The sequence below is a fragment of the Falco biarmicus genome, chromosome 3 (genome assembly GCF_023638135.1).
Source record: "Falco biarmicus isolate bFalBia1 chromosome 3, bFalBia1.pri, whole genome shotgun sequence".
In the NCBI taxonomy this organism is placed as follows: domain Eukaryota; kingdom Metazoa; phylum Chordata; class Aves; order Falconiformes; family Falconidae; genus Falco; species Falco biarmicus.
The window spans coordinates 103,115,352-103,132,132 of NC_079290.1; the positions used below are offsets into that span (position 1 = coordinate 103,115,352).

General features: G+C 42.8%; 1 protein-coding gene across 2 annotated transcripts; it reads right to left on the minus strand.

Moving 5' to 3' along the window:
• Nucleotides 1–8,291: 8,291 nt before the first annotated feature.
• TXNL4A (thioredoxin like 4A) lies at nucleotides 8,292–16,766 on the minus strand. 2 transcript variants are annotated; one of them, XM_056331748.1, is made up of 4 exons: nucleotides 16,634–16,766; nucleotides 16,292–16,465; nucleotides 9,287–9,390; nucleotides 8,292–8,575 (listed from the first exon to the last, which is right to left on the minus strand). In XM_056331748.1, exons 2-4 carry the CDS (start codon nucleotides 16,442–16,444, stop codon nucleotides 8,404–8,406), a joined length of 429 nt encoding a protein of 142 aa, XP_056187723.1. In that variant the 5' UTR covers nucleotides 16,445–16,465; nucleotides 16,634–16,766; the 3' UTR covers nucleotides 8,292–8,403. The 2 variants fall into 2 exon arrangements, with proteins under 2 accessions (XP_056187723.1, XP_056187724.1); XM_056331749.1 differs by lacking the exon at nucleotides 16,634–16,766 and adding an exon at nucleotides 15,085–15,162 and having other exon boundaries at nucleotides 16,292–16,430.
• Nucleotides 16,767–16,781: the final 15 nt, after the last annotated feature.

Sequence of the window (16,781 nt, forward strand, 5' to 3'; positions counted from 1 at the left end):
TTACTAAGTGAAGTATTCTTTACTTGTTGCAGCAAATGCTTTTAAGAGCACCGGTAGCACCGGCTGGTAGCTGATTCTTGGCTAAGCCTCTGCTTTTGAAGCCAACAACAAAAAACCCAAAGCTTTTTGGCTCAGCTTCCCTTAGCACGTGGATGCATGCCTAACATGGGTAACTGCTTTTAAAACATGGCTTATCTTCCATTCCCAGATTTCAGACCCTAGAAATGTGTAACAGCCCAACTCAGGCAAACTGAGCCCTCTGAGGCGGGAGAGGACAGCGGGGCAAAGCTGCTCTGTTCCAACAAGCTCATTGTTAAACAACATCTTTTGGTCTTGCTCTTTGTCTTTTCTGTTCTTAGGTTTTCTGAACTTTGGAACTTTTCCACAACCAATTTTGGCTTTACAGACACTTCAATGTTTATTCCATAAACCCAGCTGTGGACTACTGGCCTAGCGCAGCTCAGGGTCTGAACGGGGAGGGCCCTTCGGGTCAGCTGCGGTCGCCACAGCATAAGCAGACCAGACCTTTGGAGGGGGAATGCAGGGTCAAATATTCCCTTCGGTCTCCTTCATGCTTTTAATTGCCCTTTCTCCCTTGCTGTGCTGGCTGGATACCACGTCCTTTTCTGACCCCACTGACCTGCCTCGCAAACAGGAGAAGCTATTTGCAAAAAGCCTTTACCAAGTTGCGCTTGGCTTCAGCTGAACTCTAACCCAGCCATTGCTAAAATGTGGCACTACGAAGATTTAGGGCGATTCTGGCGAACTTGCTAGCTGTATAGCGCTTGCTCCTCCACATTTCCAGCTGTTTCTTCACCCCTGCAAACCCTTCACCGCAGGACTCCATGACTTTGTAAGTGGACAGCCCACTTTGATTGCCCCCAGGGCAAACCTCTGCTCCCCAGAGGGAAGCCTACCTAGCTGCCCAGCAGGAAGGGGAGCCATGCCTGTTCTCATGAGCCAAAATGCAAATACCAGCTCTACTATCTAGCCCTAAGGGGCACGAGGTTTATTAGCAACAAACAAACAGGCAAGAACCAACAATTGTTTCTTATTATTTACACAACAGAACAAAAAAGCTGTGTGGTCGCAGCTAGCAGCTATGTACAAACTCAAAGCCTATCTATACAAATATTATTGTTCAAATTCGTTTATCTAGAGGCTTTCAGAGTAGCAACACTGCTGGAGCACTCAAGCTCTGTAAAACTTGCTGGATTTTTCTTTCTGCAAGGCAGAAGGCGAAGAGGACCATCCGCAAGAGTGGAGAGACAAGGATGCACAGAGGAGAGGCCGCCAGTACAGGAGGCAGGCGGACACGTGGAGGGGTGCTTTGATGCTGGAGTCTCACCACAGAGATTGACACCCCTTCCCAAAGGAGGTGGGAAAGGTCAAGAAGGAAAACAAATTTATTCAGAAAGATTCTAAGTAGTTGGCTTAAAGCAGATAATCTTTCCAGCCTTTGAGGTCACTCCTAACTCAGGTGAAAAACTTTTTGCAGGTGAGGGCACTGGTACACGTGGCAAACCTGCAGGGCCATAGCCTTCCCTCGTGTGTTACTGAGCAGGGATACTCTGCTAACCATAGAGGCACAGAAAACTGAAAACTTCTTCATTTATGTTAGGCGCCGCAGGACCCCGAGGCAGTGCACGATGCCTGCCTGTGCTGCACACCCTGCCTCTTCTGCCATTCTGGTGCAAAGAGCTTCAATGCCCACGGTGGTTTTACTGCCCTGTATTGCAGAAGTCATCACAGGGGGAACAGGAAACAAACAAACAAAAGAAAACAAACCAACCCACTCAAAACCCCAAAAAAACAACACACCCCCCCAAACACCAAAACTAACCAACAACAAAAAAAACCCCAAACCAAAAGAAAACCTCAAACCAAATGAATACCAAACAAAACACACAAACAAACAAACAAAAAAACCTGGAAAAAAACCCCAAACCAACTAACCAACAAAAAACCACACCAAGCCGAAACAAAAAAAAAAAACAAACAAGCGAAAGGAAAACCCAAACCAAAAGTAAATCAAAACAATAAAAAAAGAGAAACAACAACAAATCAAACAAGAAACAAAAAGAAAACCAACCCACCCACCCAAGCACCCGGCGGGGCGGCTCTGGGCCCGCCGGCACGGGCACCCCCCGGAGCGCCGCCGCTTCCCCTTCGCTGCTCGGGAAACCCCAGCGCGATCTGCCGGCGGTGGCACCGGCCCGCGGGCAGCTGCTCCCGGCGGGGCACCCCCTCAGCCCCTCCTGCCCCCCCCGGGCCCGCCCTGCCCCCCCCGCGGGCGGGCTGCTCACAGCCGCCGCGCTGCCCTGCGAGCCGCTGCGGGCGGGGGGCGCAGATGGGGCCGGGGGGGCCGCTAGTGGCGCCCGCAGGAGCCGCCCCGTCCGTGGAGTTTCCCCAGTTCCCGGGCCCGCCCGCCGGGAGGGGCTGCGGTACCGCAAGGGGCAGCCCCCCGCCTCGCCCCGGGAAGGGGGTCCCGCAGGGCAGCCCCCCCCCTCACCCCGCCGGCCGCTGCAGACACGAGGAACCGGCGCCCGAGCTGCTGCGGGGTCGCCTCGGGATAACGCAGCCTCCCGCGCGCTTCGTCTGGCGCTAAACGGGAGTGGCTGAGACGTCTGGAAGAAAGCGCTTTTTTTCCCCCTCACAGAAGAAAAAAAACCCTACAAAATTATAGTATTCTTATTTATAAGTAAGTTATCTTTAACTTTTTCCTGGAAGAAATGGGCGAGGGCATTGAGAAGCGCGTTGCTGACCTGACGACAGAAGCTGGGACAGAAAACATCGACAAAGAGTTGAAAGTAAAGAAACTGAATTTTCACTGTATTTTATACATTTTATATACATATATTAGTTTTGAACTACAGGCAGCACCTAGCATGAAAATGGTTAACATGTTTATCACCCCTGCATTTACTTGGATTTTGAAGTATACTGAGATTTAAAAAAAAAAAAAAGAAAGAAAATTACCTTGGATTTCTTTTTGCCAAAAGCCAAAGAATGCTACTGCTTTTTCAAAACTAGTTTGCTGCACGTGCCCCAGCTTGTGCCACACGCAAGGGGTAGCGCAGACTAATCCTGCAAACATAAACTGATGCTGTAAATTCATAATAAAATGTGTGTGGTTTAAAGTGCTCCTGCCCCCCATTCCTGCCCCTCAAGCACGCCAGCCTGGCTGACCGAGGATTCTTGCTGCTGTAAATTCATGTGCATCTGCTTGTGAACCTGCTCCAGCTTCCCAACACAGCTCTGAGCACAGCCCCGGTTTGCTCTCGCAGCAGCGGGATGGGAAGCTGACCGCAGCGCCGCGCTCCAACGCTCCGCACTATGAAGTCACGCACAGTGCAGCACCGCATGCTGCCGTCACGCTGCGGTCTGCTGTCAACGCCAGCCTCGTCGGGGTTCTTAGTATTTAGGAGACACTGTCGCTTCCGTGTTCTGTGGTGCGAGTGATGGCATCTTGCTGTTGTCGCACGCTTTCCTGGCTCAAACTGAGACATGTCAGCTACTCTTGTCGTTTAGAGACCACTTACCCAGCGAAATGCAGGAACACCTGTAAATATACTGAAGCAATTTAGGCATCTATTTGTTAATGATGCCTTTTTTGTGATAAGCTGTGAAATGATCTTCACAAAGACAGGAAAGATATTGCAATGGTCTTCATGAAATACACAAAAATGTATTTAACTGTATAGAGATCTTCCTATTTTTATCCTGAATCACATTCATGAATAATTAAACCACTGACCTACTTACTGTGTTTTTGCAGCACCAAAATGAGGATGTGATCAAGACAAAGAGAGAACAGCACCATGCTGAATCTGGGAGCTCCCAATCAGTGTCACTAGTCACAAAAAGCATTAGTGAAAACAAACATGCTTGCATGTCACTACACACAGTAGAATCTCAGTTGCTTTTTCTTTTTTAAACCATTGCCCCAGGAAAAAAGTAGAAAGCTGGTTTTATTCATCTACATGGGACACTATTTCCTGTAACTGGGAAGGAACTGCTAGCTTCAGGGAAGGCAACACTGCTACTTTGGATACAAAACTATATCCTATAGAGTGAACTTCACCCATTCACAAACTTGTTCAATGTATAAAAATGTCTTTCATCGATTTTAATATTAAACTTTCCGTCATATTTCTCTGTGGCTTTTTTAACATGAGCATTCTCAGAATAACAAGATCCTTCTATGACAAAACTTTTCCATTTGCATGTGCTATTTTGATGCTTCTTTAAATGTTTTACAATACAAAATACACCTTATTTGATGTTACTACAAAGGTACCTTGGCAAAACTTCACTGGCCCACTGAATACAAACTCTTCTGCACCAGAAGTGGCAGCACTTGCACAGGTTACAGCTATTCAGTTATTACTCTTTTCACAAGCCCACCCGAAGCTGTGCACACTTGTGCAGGTCTCATCATCCATGTATGCACCCTGTGCCAATTTCAGTTCTTTATTGTTAGCCATTTTGATAAAAGAGCCTATTTTAAAGACTTTTGAGTTAGATAAGGAATTCTAGTTATGAAACATGTCCTAAACAAGACATGGTAGAGCCTAAGAAAACAGGACATTTGCACCAACTTTGAAGGTTCTTATACACCAAAGCTCTGGCGCTTTTCACAGAAAAGATTCTGTTTGAAACTTAATGGGAACCTCTTAAAACAGAGGCAGCAAGTGAAGCATTACCAGGCAAATACCTCATCTAAGGAAGAATAAATATGCTTTTTAAAAACTTTGACAAGTGTCAATACTTAGCATCTATTACAAGTCTTTATTAATAAGTCATTCTAATCAATGCTTTACTCAGTGCAGATCTGCCTGCAGCGTCAAACTGTGGGGAGAAGCTGACAGGCTGAAGGGCGAGCTGGAGACAACAGGCCAACAGGAAGAATGGGCGCCCTGTAGTTCGAAGGCAATGCCAAACCTTGCTGTAAGCCAGGGTAAGCTCGTGCTGCGGGGCAGCTCTGAGGGGCTGGCAGGCACACAGCTTTGCAGGAAAAGGGTGGAATCTCTGGCGGGCAAGTGGAACCCGTCAGCGAGGTGTCCTGGCAACAAGGCTCAGCTACAGCCTGGTCCCTGTCAGCACAAGTAGGGCCAGCAGGTCATTCCCCTCTGGGAATACTGTGTCAATTTCGCTGCTCCCCAGTTCAAGAAATACCTTGTTACAAGGGAGTTAAAACAGAGAGCCACCAAAATATGCTGGAGTCCAAAGCATACAAGGGTTAGACAGAATTCTGTTAGTTCAGCCTTAAGAAAAGACTTACGGCTTCTTGCTGGCAACCACCACCCCGTGGCAGAACATGGGCAACAGGCTCTTGTGGGAGGTGTTTTACACAAGAGCATTGGACACAAGCTGGAACACAGGAAACCCCAGCCAAGTGCAAGGAACACTTTTTTCAACTACGAAGATGCTCACACAACAGAACAGGCTTTTCAGATAGGCTGAGGAATCTCCATCCTTAGAGATACTCAACACTAGACACAGTCCTGGGCAACGTGAGCAAGTGGGAACCACTTTCACTGGGAGGTTGGTGGTCCCTTCCAACATAAATGATTCCATAATTAACAACCACTGAAAAGCAGATTAACTTAAGCAAAAATTGGGATTCTGTGTTTTACTTCCTTGACTCATTCCAAATCCTCTAAAACACACCTAATGGTAAAAAAGCATATTCTACTTTGTCTTACGACAAACTGGACCAAAAGTAGTTACCTCCTTTCTGCATAGTCTGGCTTGTTTCTTCTTACTCCTTTAAATAAGCATGTAACAGTAAAAAAACCCCACAAACCCAAAACAAAACGAAGAAAAAACCACCACCAACCAAAAACCAACCACCCACACAACACCAGCTCTATTACCACAAAAACTGTCAGAAATGCAAATGGAAACTTCAAAAAGCTATGCCACAGTGGAATTCAACCCAAGCCTCATGAGAACGCATGCATTTTAGTATATGCTGTTAGACAAACGAGGTCAAATGACTGTAGCCAGCTCCAAAACTGCAATTACCCTTTGGCACTGCAGAATCTAAAGGGCTTCAAACTGACTGCTGTACGCCTCATCACCAGGAAAAAGTAGTGCATCACCACAAGCCAAGATGATTGGGGGTGGGGGTGTGTAGGTGCGTGCACAAGGTCATAGAAGATGTTTTCCCTCAATTTAACTAAAAGCTCATTCTCTTGAGTTTTGCTAGGTATTAACAAATGCAACTTGAAGTTTTTAGTGGATACAGATGACGAAGATACTATGCAAGGAAATCCTGACAGAAGCGATAAGCCTTTACTTCCAACACTATGCCTTTGCATACATTATATTTGTTTTCATTCTCAAATTTAATCAGCTAATGTGGAACAAAGGCTGCAGAAGCACGGCCTTAGAATCTCTGAAGATCTGCAATCCAGGCCTGGTATTAGAATAGGCCTGTAATCAGAATTGTACTGAAGTTGCTGTGCTGAAGTTAACAAGAAAGGCAGCCTTGAGCTATTCTTGAATCCTGAGACCAAGTAATTATGTTGTGCCAACAGGCCGTGGCTGTAACAAGCTACAGCTGCTGGGAAAGCAGGTGCAGGGCCAAGCAAGATAGGGACCAGTATGGGAAAATAGGGAGTAACAAACTACAAGGCTGAAGCACAGCAACACAATTAGCTACATGGATAGAATGCTTATTTTAGTCATGATAATTAGGGGTGCGAGAACCGCACGCGTTGAGATACTACTAACTAATTATATTTCTGCTTTACAAATATGCATGCATATTGGTTCTATATAAGTAGTGTTAGAAACTATTTAATAAAGTTGAGCAAGATGCATAACTCATATTGAGCATCTTCTTGACTCCGGAGAAGGTGTTGGGTTTAACAGCTCGGTCGCAGATTTTTTAATGGGCACAATTGTGCCTTTTGCAGACGGAGCGCCGAGACTAAACAACCGGGAAGACTGCGACTCGGAATCCTGACCGAGGAGGTCTGAGGCAGCCACAGCCATTTTTTTCCCCGCAACCAGGGATCGTAAATGGTTTATGACCTCCCGGCAGGCAGTCCCCAAGTCCTTGGCCGACTTGCTGCCGCTAAGGATCGCATCGCAAAGGGAATCCCCGACCTCTCGCCACTCAGTCACACTAAACAGCAATTGCGGATCTTTTAAGTGTCCATGTTCAGCCGCCCACCTACAGAGCTCATGGAGCTTCTTAGTGCTCACGCTAGCCTCTCACTTAGCAAGAATATCAGTTAATAGCTTGAGTGCCGCTTCCCTTTCCATCATCGAGGGAAAAACGGTCTTAGGGGTGCAGGTCCGCGCATGATGTCAATGCCAGATTCAGACGCCTTCACTCCTTAGGGACATCTTCCTGCTCGAACTCTTCACAGTGACTCCCAACTTTGCAAAGCCCACCGTCGTGATGCAAAGGCAGAGTTTTCCCAGCAATTACCAGCTTTCCCGTCATTCGGGCGCCAATTGTTGGAAGAAGGGCTCGCCGGAGTCAAGAAGACGCTCAACATGAGTTATGCATCTTGCTCAACTTTATTAGTTTCTAACACTACTTATATAGAACCGATACACATGCATATTCATAAAGCAGAAATATAATTGGTTAGTAGTCTCTCAACGCGCGCGGTTCTCACACCCCTAATTATCATGACTAAAATAAGCATTCTATCCATGTAGCTAATTGTGTTGCTGTGCTTCAGCCTTGTAGTTTGTTACTCCCTATTTTCCCATACCGGTCCCTATCTTGCTTGGCCCTGCACCTGCTTTCCCAGCAGCTGTAGCTTGTTACAGCCACGGCCTGTTGGCACAACATAATTACTTGGTCTCAGGATTCAAGAATAGCTCAAGGCTACCTTTCTTGTTAACTTCAGCACAGCAACTTCAGTACAATTCTGATTACAGGCCTATTCTAATACCAGGCCTGGATTGTGCAATCTTCAGAGATTCTAAGGCCGTGCTTCTGCAGCCATTCTTCTACAAGCTAAAGGAAATTAAGGTAAGTGGAACTCACTTTATTCTTTTAAAAAAGCTATAGCATAGTTTTCCCAGATACTTGCATAATAGAAGTAAAAAAAAAAAAAACTTCATATGTTTTTCTGCAAACAGGCATTTTGTGTACAAAAATACATAATACCAAAAGCACAAAGTCAAGTCATCAAAATACAAAAATAAAACCCCCAAGATTCACCTACAGTGTTCCTGCAGGCAGACAGTTCCAGGCTTTGTGTCTTCTACTTTTGCAAAGAGAATTAAAACTTTTTAAATAATTCAAAAAATGCTCAAAGTTGAAGGATTTGTAGGTTTTTTCTTTTAATATATATATATATGTACACATACACAACAATAGATTTATGTGGATGTAGGGTTAAAAAACAGAAAGGCAGCCCCAAAGAAATATCAGTATCTGTATTTTGTGGAATAATCTTTTGGCGATACCACCAAACCCCGACCTTTGCGGGCTCCTCTATAAACAGTTTCTATAATGTCAATCATCTCTTGCTTATCTTCCATTGCCCAGTTGATCTTGTTGTTATTACCTGTACCTAAATCAATCATGATGTGTTTGTTCCTTTAAAGGGAGAGAAAAAAAACCAGACTAGTTAATATGGTATAGTAATTCAGAAACAAACCTTTATATCCCCCACAGCAATGCTCTGTAGGACTTAGAAGAAGCCCTTATAACACAAACAGCCTTGCAAAATCAGCCTGAGAGAGCGTATCTGCTCCTGTCACTCAAGTTGACATCTGACTACCTATTTCTAAAGCTAGAATAAAGATTGCAAACACCCCCCCAAGACTGCTACTTAGTGCAATTATCCTTCGGCATATTCAGCATTGTTTGTATTTCTTTCCCACTGCTGTCTAACACCAGAGAGAGTTCCACACTTGTCAGCAGCACATTTTCTTATCACTGTAAACACTGTAGGTCCACAAGACTCCCTAATAGTTTGGGTATATCTTTAGAGCAAGTCTGACAAGCTTGACTGCCATATTACCACGGCGTTCTATACAGGGAGTTTCAGATTCAAAACTAAACACAATGGATAATAAAACCAGTTTCCACTATCACTAATTTGTACTCTATTATCAAAACACTATTACTAGACTAAATGGAAAACAAGCTATTTTTCTATTGAATCAGTTTACTCTTTTGTAGAATAATTAAAATATCAGCATCAATATGCTAATGTGCATTTAGAAATGATCTATTGAGACACTGAACTTGACACACACACAAAAGAAAACAGTAACTGAGTTACACTCTAGAACCACCATGTACCTGAAGAAAAACATGACAGTACAAGGATCGTACAACTCGTACATCTTGTTGAAGTCTGGTACTTCAGTGATATCCACAAGATAAATAACAGCAAAGTTTTTTACCTAAACAGAAGAAAACAGGAAATATAAAAGGAAACATATATTACCAAGTCTTTGATTATTTGTATTACTGATTAAAAGACATAAGCTTTCATTACTGCAACATTTATTTTCCAAAATATTGACAAAAAATCACAGTAAACAGTAACCACATCAACCAATGAAGATGGAAAATATTTTTAAATAGAGCCAAGATGCCTATTTCACATCCAGTACTAACTGGGAAGATACTATGCTACATCAGCGCCCACAGAAACAAATGCCCTTTATATACAGCTGGGACCTCACAGTGACATGCACGGCTCTAAACAAGGGGAGTAACTGCTCAGTGCAAGCCAAACTGACACATTTTGCCTCTGTCATCAGCTGCTTATAGACTTCAGCAAATTAATGACCTGAAAGGCCCTGGTGTCTGCCTCCAAGCATTCCCCCTCCCTCCATCTAATTTGTTTAACAAAGCTCATTAAATGAAAATAAAACTGATAATTTAATAATAAAAACTGATAGCTTTTTTGAGAGGTGTAAAGCTTAAAAATTTAATTCATAATGAAAAAAAGAAGCTATTCTCTGGGCAATTCTGGTAGAACAAGCTTTTGTTTTACAGAGTTAACGGAGTTAAATGCAGAAGAACTCTTCCCCTTTAATGTCATAGTTAATGCCTTCATTCCTGAAAGAAAACCATGTCATATTTTTGTTTCCTAGATGTAGCACATTTGACCTTAAGTGGAATTAGGGGAGGTTTTTGTTTCTAAACATAGCTCATACATGTACAGTAGAAATTAACACACATAGACACTACAATATGGGTTAGTAGGCATCTAGATTACACAAAACTTTAACTGTAAGGTGTCTTACCAAATATTCATTCATTATACCGTGCACACAACCTTGCCCCCCCCATCCTTGCTTACACACAAATACAATTTTGGTCCTTCCTATCTCACTACACAAAATTACCAGTCTGAGGTTAACACATATGGTCTAAGATTTATGACAAACTTACTGTTTGTCACAGTACCTCCCACTTGTTAATTCTGCTATCAAATGTGTGGAAATCCTATGAAAAGTATAATTTCTGCTTGATGTAAAGATGCTTTATTTTAGTCAACAGGACTAGACAGTACCAGAAAAACACTGTATATAGTGTACCCTGTACTTAAATATCCTAGCAAGTACTTTCATTACATAAGTACGGAGACATTTGTTTACAAAAAAACCAGAAGCACACAGTAAATAAATTTTGATGGACTTCTGCTTCAAGTCAGTTTCTAAATTATAAAAAAAAAAATTAAGTCACACTCCAAAGATGTAAATATGTATTATTAGCGAAGAAAGTACGATCTCTTCTGGAGTGAAACAGCACTTATAGTTTTTACTATGCTTTTGTGGAGCCAGTTATAATCCTAGACTCTATCAATAATCTAATGAAAACATCCCATATTTAAGCCATGTTCCAAAACAGGCAAGAGGTAAAGCCTGAAAACCCCAGTTAAGTCACAGTATCAAACTCTAACAGCCTCCAAAGTGATCATGCATATCCATTTCAATTTTATATGAAAGATTCCTAAGAAACCTAATGGGATGTTCAGAGTCAACGATTTAGCTGAAAAGTGATTGAAGTTACTTCCTGGTTAGCCTTAGGATGCAAAAGACAGTTATTGTGTCTGGTTTGGGGGGTTTATTTGGGGGGTGGGTGGGTGCGGTGTGGTTTTTTTTTTTTTTTTAACACAAACAAACAAAACAACCACCAACAAAACCTGAAGAGCCATTTTCATTTTCTTCTATCATTTCCTCTTCCCTCCTGCTGGCATTTTCAGCATCAGCAGCACAGCTTCACCATGTGGGGAAATTTCTACAATACATTTGGCAATTCTGACAAATTAAATTTAGAACAATTATTTAATTTGGATATTAGAAAATAATTTTAAGTTGAACCAAGCGTTAAGTCAACATTCTTAGGACCTGCTCTGTGCACTGAAAGATTAGTCCAAGGAGACTACAATGTTATTACACCAGAAGGCTACTACAAAAGCATTGCTAAACCAAAATTTTATTTCCAGGAACAGGGTACTCCACATAGTACTGGAACAACAAAACTTTTAAAGTTAGTTTTACATTATATATGTTTAATTTAGTGAGCTCTTGCAGAACCAGAAATGCTTGTCACTAACAATGAACACCAAAAGCCTAAAATTTTAGAAAAGAGAACAAAACTATCCAAGTCTTAAATAAGTTATTATATAAACCTTCCTCAAAAGGACCAGAGGATTCAAACCACCCTGGCACAGCATATATGCAAGTTATCACTGTAATCAAAGTATCTCAGACATTAACGGCATCTTCCTTCTCTCCTACCATTACAGAATTGAAACTGATGATAGTTACCTGCTCAAAGGCTTGCATGAAGCCTACATCAGGCCTCAAAGCCAGCTACAGACTCTCAAATTTGAATCCAGAACTTTAAAGTGGCTCATTCTTTACCCCTTCCTTTCTTAATTTCAAATCTGACAAGATTACCACTCCAAAACCACTCAGTTTACAAGTGCATGGAATAGGGATGTGTTTGGTTGAGTTTGGACACCAGCTGCCAAGGTTGCCTGTGACATGGGCCTTGCCATGCCACACCCCAGTACACGTAGCAGCAGGAGACTGGGATTCAGGCCCAAAAATGAGCTAGATAAAAACATGGGTAAGATGCTAAATACGGAATGGGTGATGCAGAAGCACTGCAGTGGCCATAATACCTTTTACTGGCCATGACAGACTGGGGTGGCTTGTCCCCAAGAGGCATTTTAATTCAAGACAAGCCCTGCCAAACTACTTAAATGTCTCTGCCCAGTACTGACCAGTTTTAAAGCCTGAAGCAGCACGTATGTCTCTGACAGAATACTGGAGCCAAGATACAGCAGTAGAGAGCAGCCCGAGACAGCTTTGCACACAGCCAGCTGTTAATTCACAAGGCCTTAACTTAGGCTTCATTTTAAGCAAAAGGAATCAAAGTATTTCTGGATTCAGGCTGGTATGGATGCAGGAGTTGATCTATACTTGAGCCAGTAAGGCTGTGGAGACAAACCAAAGCTTAACCTCTCCCTGTCCACTGGGACACGAATCCATTCCCCAGACAGAGTTGTCAGTTCAAAACCCACATTCCTATACAGAACAAGTTTCACTACCATTTCAAGGCAGTGGTGGCTAGGAAGCTCTCTTTCTGACTTCTGAGTGCTAACTGGGGATACAGCACAGAGACCTCAGAACAAGAGTTCAATGTAACTCTGAGTAAGCAAACCACACTAAATAAAAGCAGTTGCAGTTGTTAACAATTGAGACTACACTGAGGTTGTTAATGTAACCCAGAATTTCACTGTCCAGACAATATCCAAAAAAACTTGTAGTACCTTAGAAGCTGGACACAATAACACAAGTTTATTCTGAAAGTACTGTACCTCATAACAAACTGCAACAAATTTACTATATTTTAGTAAATCAGCTGCTTTCTGAAAACAAACAAACAAAAAGACAAAACCAAAAAACCAAACCAAAACCAAAAAACCCCCAAACAAAACCCATCCAACTCTAGCAATAGATCTCCTTTTGGACAGCTCCACACTTGTTCAGCACCTGAAGATAAAAACATTTTCAGCAGAAAACCAAAATAGATATTAACTTTTGAACTTATTTATTTCTGACACTCTGACTTCCTTTTTCCACCTTCAATTCAAAACTTGCTCTGCCCTACCAGGCCATTGTAGCTGCTGTCCATGGGGACAGGATGGAGTAGGAAACTAGGAGTCAAACAACAGCATGGATTCAAACTGTTATCAGACTTACTTTCATGGGTTGGGCTTCAATTTTGGTTGTGGGTTGGGTTTTTTTTCCTTAATTACTGTAGTTCCGCAGATTAGTCTACATTCTTCAATGCACATGTACAAAACCCAAAAGTACATTATTGCCTAGCCACAGTTACAGGCTATTTTAGTATTTCACAAAACCATAACTGCTTGGGTGGACTCCTATTAAATCTTTAAACAGAATGGCTCAAGACTATAAAGCACTATAAATCTACAGGGCTCCTTAACATTAGGTACAGATTCTGTATTCTATCTTGATCAAGACTACCCACTTAGATGGTACTCAGGAAACACAGATGTAGGAAAAAACGCATGCCAGGTGAAATAAATCTCATTTGTCCTCTGAAGTTCTCCCTCCTGACTTTCTCCATTAACAACGTAAAAAAAAATAAAAATTAATGTATTTCTACAACACAAGATTGCCAAAGCATTATCATCAATGACTAGGAAGAATGGCAACAATCGTGACATTTCTTACATTTTGCTAGGGATAATACTTTTTTTTTTTTTTCTTCCCTTCAGGAAGCAAATCTCACAGCCATTTGTTACTTTGTGGCCCAAAGTGAATATAGCAAATACCTAAGAAATCTGAGACCAGATCCAAGATTCCACCTTATCTTCCTAACCAGTTTCTAGACAATGTTTTTAATGCTTAGCTGTCTTTATGGACAGGGAACTCATAGGAAAAAAACACACAGAAACTGAGACTAGCTTTTGCAACAAATTTTTCAAGTTGAAGGTGGCTAGCAGACTTGCATTACTGAACTGAAAGAGGCTGCAAATGCAGTTAGTACAAACTTGCAAGTCTGTACTGTCAACACTTACTTCAATTTGTTTTCTTGCTAATTATGCTGTAAATTAAGGTGATAAGTTTCCAGAGGAAAAGAGAAAGACAGTATACTGCTGAGAGCAATGCTTACAGCTAATAATTTTGAAAACTAGACATGAGTAAATGGATTAGCTTTGCTCAACTTACAGCAGTAACTATAATACCAATACAATAGGGGTTTTTATACTTCCCCCTTCCCCTGCCCCGTTTCTTTTTCTCTCTGACTTTTCAAGGAATCTTAATAGAAAGGCAGAGGCACAACTAATGTCTGAGCAAAATCCACAGCTACCCACACTTCCCATAACGGTTAAACAAACATAAGTAGTTTGAGCAATCCTCCCTAAACCCACATTGACCCAATACAACCTATTTGTTACAGTGACCTGGTCTCACAAAAGGTTATCAGATTTACAGTATTAGTCCCAGGTAAATCATGGGTTTTAAAGAGTTCTTAAAAAGAGGGTATTAAAAATAATTCAGCAGCCAAAGCCCTGTGTTTCAGGGGATGGGTTTTTATAACTGAGTCCTTTTTTAAAAAAAGTGCATTTTAAAAAAGGTATTCCAGAGGAATTTTGTGAAACTTAGTTCTTACACGTTTGGTTGAAACCCTGACAGAGCAAAACCCTAACATCTTACACTTATCATTTGTTTGAAACTCAGGGAAACCTTGCTTCTTTTCCATGTAACACTGGGGGTGGACAAAATTAAAAAAAAAACCAAAACAGTCAACTGGAAGTGGGGTACATTTCAGTGAAAATAATCTGCTTTGTATTTTCATATAGTGTTCTAGTTTTTCTTCTCCCAAAAGATTCGAACTGAAAAAATCCTGTTTCCTATTATAAAGTACAGATAAATATTACTGCTACCCAAAAATATGCTGCAAACTGAAAAATATTGCACCATGGTAACAAATGTAAAATATGGCTACATTTTCTTCAAATGTGGCCAGCAATTACAGCACATTAACATTCTGTATTATTCTCTAGTATAAACACCTGTACAATTGGAACTTTTACTCACTCTTTAAAACAGCAGAGATCCAAACATGGCTTGTAAGCAAGAGGATGAGGAAGGATCTCCCCCTTTAATTTGCCATTTCTGCAGAGGGAGATTTTTAAATAAGAAGTTATATTGTTCTTTCTTCCCCCAGTCACCCCTAACTGCCAATGTCTGCCAAATTGCCGAGCATCCTGCCAAAAGCAGATACTAACAGTATCTGAGCACAAGACACTCCCACCGCGTTAAACACAAAACAACTAAATTTAACCACATCACAACTCCTTACTGTTTTCTATTATGCCTCAACATTTGGCTATAGGTATACATCTTCCACTGTAGGGATCTTTGAGGCTGAAGCTCATTTATTTAAAAATAACATTAAAAGAGAAATGAGTACGCCATAAGAATTTGGCATCAAGTTACACAGCATGCACACCATTTTACATGAAGATAGCAGAGTCCTTTTCCTACCCAAGTTAGCACTTCTGGTTCAGATTTTACTTCATTTTCTATATGGCACAGTTAAGGAAGAGCTGTCAATTTTCTACATCTACCACCATGCAAAGCCCTTACCAAATACATCAAAGGTAAATTATAGCTGACTGTGTACGTTAGCAATCCAATTTTTCTTCAGCATCTATCTTAAGTGAGTGACCAGCTGTCAGCAGGCATTCAGTTTCCATCTGAAAACAGCTTCAGAGTTTGGCTCCTAGAATTTAATTCAGCCCACAGAACTCAATGGAATGCCATCTGCCTCCATGAATAATATCATCAATAGATTACTCAACACCATCCTGTACATTTTAGAATCTCGCCATTTTTAAGAGTCAGAAAGAAAGTAACTTTTCAAGTTAATTAAATGGCAATCTGAAGCTACTATACATTCTTATTGCAAAGAGACAGTGCTACATTACCTATAGCCACGGCAGTCCTATGACTGAGCCCTTGCTTCTGCTTGAATGCTGACATTCACTAAATGACAGATTATTAACAAGCAACGATTTTGATTTTAGAATTTGCAACGGTTTTTTCACCCTATTTAACTACAAACGTCAGGGTAGTCGCTGACTTTAGGAGACACTCATGAAAGCAAACCAAGTGACTTTCTAGCTGCCTTCTAAAGTGAGAATCCCTCCCCTGAAACCGCGCTACAGCCTGCCTCAGGCTTCCTGTGAACCACCTGAAACACAGCGCAGAATGTGGCGGCCTCACCTCCCAGCTCGCTCACCTTCTCAGCAATGCTGTACAACACCTCATCCATCTTCATGCAGGTCGGGTCCCAGTCGTGCCCGAAGCGGATGACCACCACCCGGTCCTCTTCCGAGAGGATGGCCTGGTCCACCTGCCAGCCATTGTGCAGGTGCGGCAGCATGTACGACATCCTGGCGGGTTGGCGGCGGGCCTGCGGGGCGACAGCAACCACCCGGGGGCTGACGGCCTGGCCTCGGCCTCGCACCGCGCCGCCAGCCCCCCCCCCCCCCCCTCCGAGGCCCGGCACAGCCGTGCCGCCGCCCCGCCCGCCGCACCCCCCCCCCCCCGAGCACCCCGGCCCCATCCCATCCCGCCGCACCCCGTGGGCGTCCTCCTCTCAGTGAAACGGGGCAGCTCAGCGCCGCGCGGGAAGAAGCGGAAGTGCGAAAACGCGCTTCCGGCGGGAAGACGCTTCCGCCCTGCGACGGGGCGGGGCTCCCCTCAGTGGGCGGGGCCGGGCGCCGAGG

Coding starts and splice junctions, on each gene's coding strand:
- TXNL4A (XM_056331748.1), bottom strand. CDS start 16,444: ATGTCGTACATGCTGCCGCACCTGCACAATGGCTGGCAGGTGGACCAG. Junction 9,391..16,291: donor TGTACAGCATTGCTGAGAAG/GTGAGCGAGCTG, acceptor TCTTCTGTTTAG/GTAAAAAACTTTGCTGTTAT. Junction 8,576..9,286: donor ACTGTCATGTTTTTCTTCAG/GTACATGGTGGT, acceptor CTCCCTTTAAAG/GAACAAACACATCATGATTG.